This window comes from Corvus brachyrhynchos, unplaced genomic scaffold, assembly GCF_000691975.1.
Source record: "Corvus brachyrhynchos isolate BGI_N302 unplaced genomic scaffold, ASM69197v1 scaffold220, whole genome shotgun sequence".
Classification (NCBI taxonomy): domain Eukaryota; kingdom Metazoa; phylum Chordata; class Aves; order Passeriformes; family Corvidae; genus Corvus; species Corvus brachyrhynchos.
Genome location: NW_008236209.1, coordinates 6,853,822 through 6,856,716, shown reverse-complemented (window position 1 = coordinate 6,856,716; position 2,895 = coordinate 6,853,822). Strand labels below are relative to the sequence as shown.

The following is a 2,895-nucleotide window of genomic DNA, read 5'->3' as shown; positions in this document are numbered from 1 at the left end:
AAAAAAAAAAAAAAAAAAAAAGATTGGACGCTGCTATGGCAGTGCACCTTGCTCAAGGTAGGTCAAACTTAAGCAGAAACTAGGTCCCTGCAGTGGCATTCTGATGAGAAAATGAGTCAGTACTTTAGCATCACCATGGTCAACATAGCATCTACAACAATAACATAAATTTTTTTGTGCAGGGACTACACTATGCATACATCAGATAGCATGGAAAGAAAATGCCTTTAATTCCAAAAGCATTTTCCCAATTCAATCTAAGGACCCTGCTGAAGATTATTTAGCTGGCTTCTCCATCCTTTACCCAAAATTCCCAGGAATCTCTTCAAATGCTATGAGCTGGTCATTCATTCAGGTCTGCAGTATCTACTTTTCTCCCTAAATGGGATTTTTTAAGAATCTTAGGTACTGCTAAACCATCAGGAAAAGCTTTTACCTATTTCCCCAAGACGAACTTCCTGTGCTGTAAAAAAGCAAAACCACCAAACTCTTGTTTCCAGTAATTTTTTTCAGGGATAGAAGAAAGCCTCTTAACATCTGTCCTGTAAGGAACCACAACCTGGAGCCAGTGGACACAGTTCAGCTACCCCCACAGGGCAGTGGCAAATCCTCCCAGTATCCGATACCACAACTCTCCCTGCCAGGACAAGCGCACTGCCTGTCCTGCAGCACCCCAAAATGAAGGTGGGGTGCCTCAGGGCCTGCAGCACTGGCACTGCCACCCCAAGCATGCCTCAGGTCACCCCTCCCAATGCCACCCACTGGTGGCACTCACCCTTGCGGCACAGAGCCAGCCGCGGCAGCTTCCCGTGCGTCAGCTCATGACGGAGATCCACAACCCAGATGGGGATGTCCACCTGCAATAACAGCCAACACATGTTACCCCTCTGTTTCCACTGCATCAGGCCACACCTGCATGCAGCCCTGCAAAACTGCAGAGAGCCTCTGCCTAAGTGGGAACAGCGCCTTCCCAGCCACTCCTGCACCGTAGTTCCCCTGCTTCCCACTTCAATAATGGGCCAAGATCCCCCAATTCTCTGATGCCAGTCCTCCTGTGGTCTAGGACCCACACAAACTTGCATTTTACAGTTTAAGATTTTCAGTGTTACATGCAACAACAGATTTCTTTTTAGACAGAGGTGTTACATGTAATTTAATGATCCTGAGAAGCAGTTCAATTATATTTAAATGGATGAGACATGCTGGATAACTATATATCAAAGACACAAATAATATCATATATAATACTCAAATTTACACAATAATTTGCATGCAATTTTTTGCAACTTCCCTGAGGACAACTACCTTAAACCTTTAAAAGTCTCCTACCATAACTACCTTTATGCAAGACCTTTGCTTTTAAGCTTGATCAGTTTTAAAAAGTGAGAAGCAGAACTTTTCTCAAAAACCCAGGAAAAAAATAAAAATCAATTCAACATTCTCATGCAGGGGCCCAAACCTACACAGAAGAGTCTCAAATACTGTCTGTCCTTCACTGTCAAAACTTGTTCAGTCCCAGGTATGGTGCTCAGTGCAGCTGGCAGTAAAAGGACTCAAGTTGGTCCTGCTACTACAATTACAGCTTGAACCTTCCCTCCTCCACACACAAGTGGAAAAGCTCACCTGGAGACACAAGATTAAAATACCTGCAAATGTGTTTTTTATGTATAACCTTGCTTGTCAAAGACTAGAATTTATAAACCACAGATTTAGCTATTTTTCCTATCTCAGTAGCTAAGAAAGAAAAATGTGTAACAGTATGTCAAGTGGGACTACATACATGTAAATCAAGACTTTTGATCACATGTGATTCAAAAACCTTTAATGATCATCAGCCTTTGTTACTCTTATTGTGACTTCGAAGAACAAACTTTTAGATCCAGTTGCAATAAGGCTGTTTACAACTTTGCACCTGGAATAAACTAGCATCTATATTATTTTGGCTACAAAAGAATGACCCCCTACAATTTCCTTCACTCAGTGTTGTTGTTAATAACCAAAACATATCTTTCTGTATAGACGTAAATTATCAAGCAACTCTTATTTAATATTTACCTCTCTGGCTAACTGTCTCAGAGGAATGCTGACCATCTTCTGTTTCCTTTCTGTGATCAAGTTGACAAACCTGCATGCAGGTTACAGAAAAAATAAATTACTATCAAGAGCTGCAGAGAAGCTTGGAACTCCAGAGACAAACTCCCCACGCGCTGTACAACCCTGTGGTCCCAGAGACACAAAGTGAACTTGGACAGTTTAATAATGACATCTGTCCAGGTCTTTCTCTCTCTCTCGCAAAGCACATAGGCCTTCAGAGCCCTTACCTTACAAGAGCCAGCCCATAAGAGAGGATGAGCTCATGTGACTTCAATCTGCCAGATGAATCGAGGACCTTACAACGGATCAGTTCTGCCGTGCAGTCCACTGCAAGAGGCATTTTTGGACCATACCTGGAGGCAAAGGAAAACCAGGTGAGCAGTCTCACACAAATACACTCACCCTGTAAAAATGGCAACTTTCCAACTATGTTTTGTGTTCTGTGGTACATAACAGCCTGAGAAATGGTATGCTGAGACAGAATCAAAGGCTCTTTCCAGAAGGCTTCTATTGGAACAGAGTGATTACACGGTTACTCCTAAGCTCACGCTAAATGAGTACTTACTGGTAGAAAGCACATACACAAGATGCATTACCTGGGCGGGTCTTGTGTACGGATGCAGCAGGGGCAATTTGGGGGCCTTGAATATGCTCACCGCCTCGAGAAATCAGCCCGTGAAGTTGCAGGCATGCGGGGCTTCTACCTCGCCTGCTCCCACGGGGCCACCGTGCTCTTGGCATAAGCTACGTGCCCGGAGCTTCCCGCAATGGAGAAGGTGCCCTGAAAGACGGGGCCGCCTG

At 44.0% G+C, this 2,895-nt stretch overlaps 1 protein-coding gene across 1 annotated transcript in view; it reads right to left on the bottom strand.

The window, feature by feature from the left end:
- Positions 1–2,895, bottom strand: part of LAS1L (LAS1 like, ribosome biogenesis factor) — a 15,030-nt gene that overhangs the window by 11,318 nt on the left and 817 nt on the right. Inside the window, exons 2-4 of the mRNA XM_017743004.1 lie at positions 2,322–2,447; positions 2,056–2,125; positions 776–857 (exon numbers count right to left, since the gene is read on the bottom strand). Of these exons, the coding sequence (XP_017598493.1) occupies positions 776–857; positions 2,056–2,125; positions 2,322–2,434 (265 nt within the window). The 5' untranslated portion in view covers positions 2,435–2,447. The remainder of the gene's footprint in view (positions 1–775; positions 858–2,055; positions 2,126–2,321; positions 2,448–2,895) is intronic.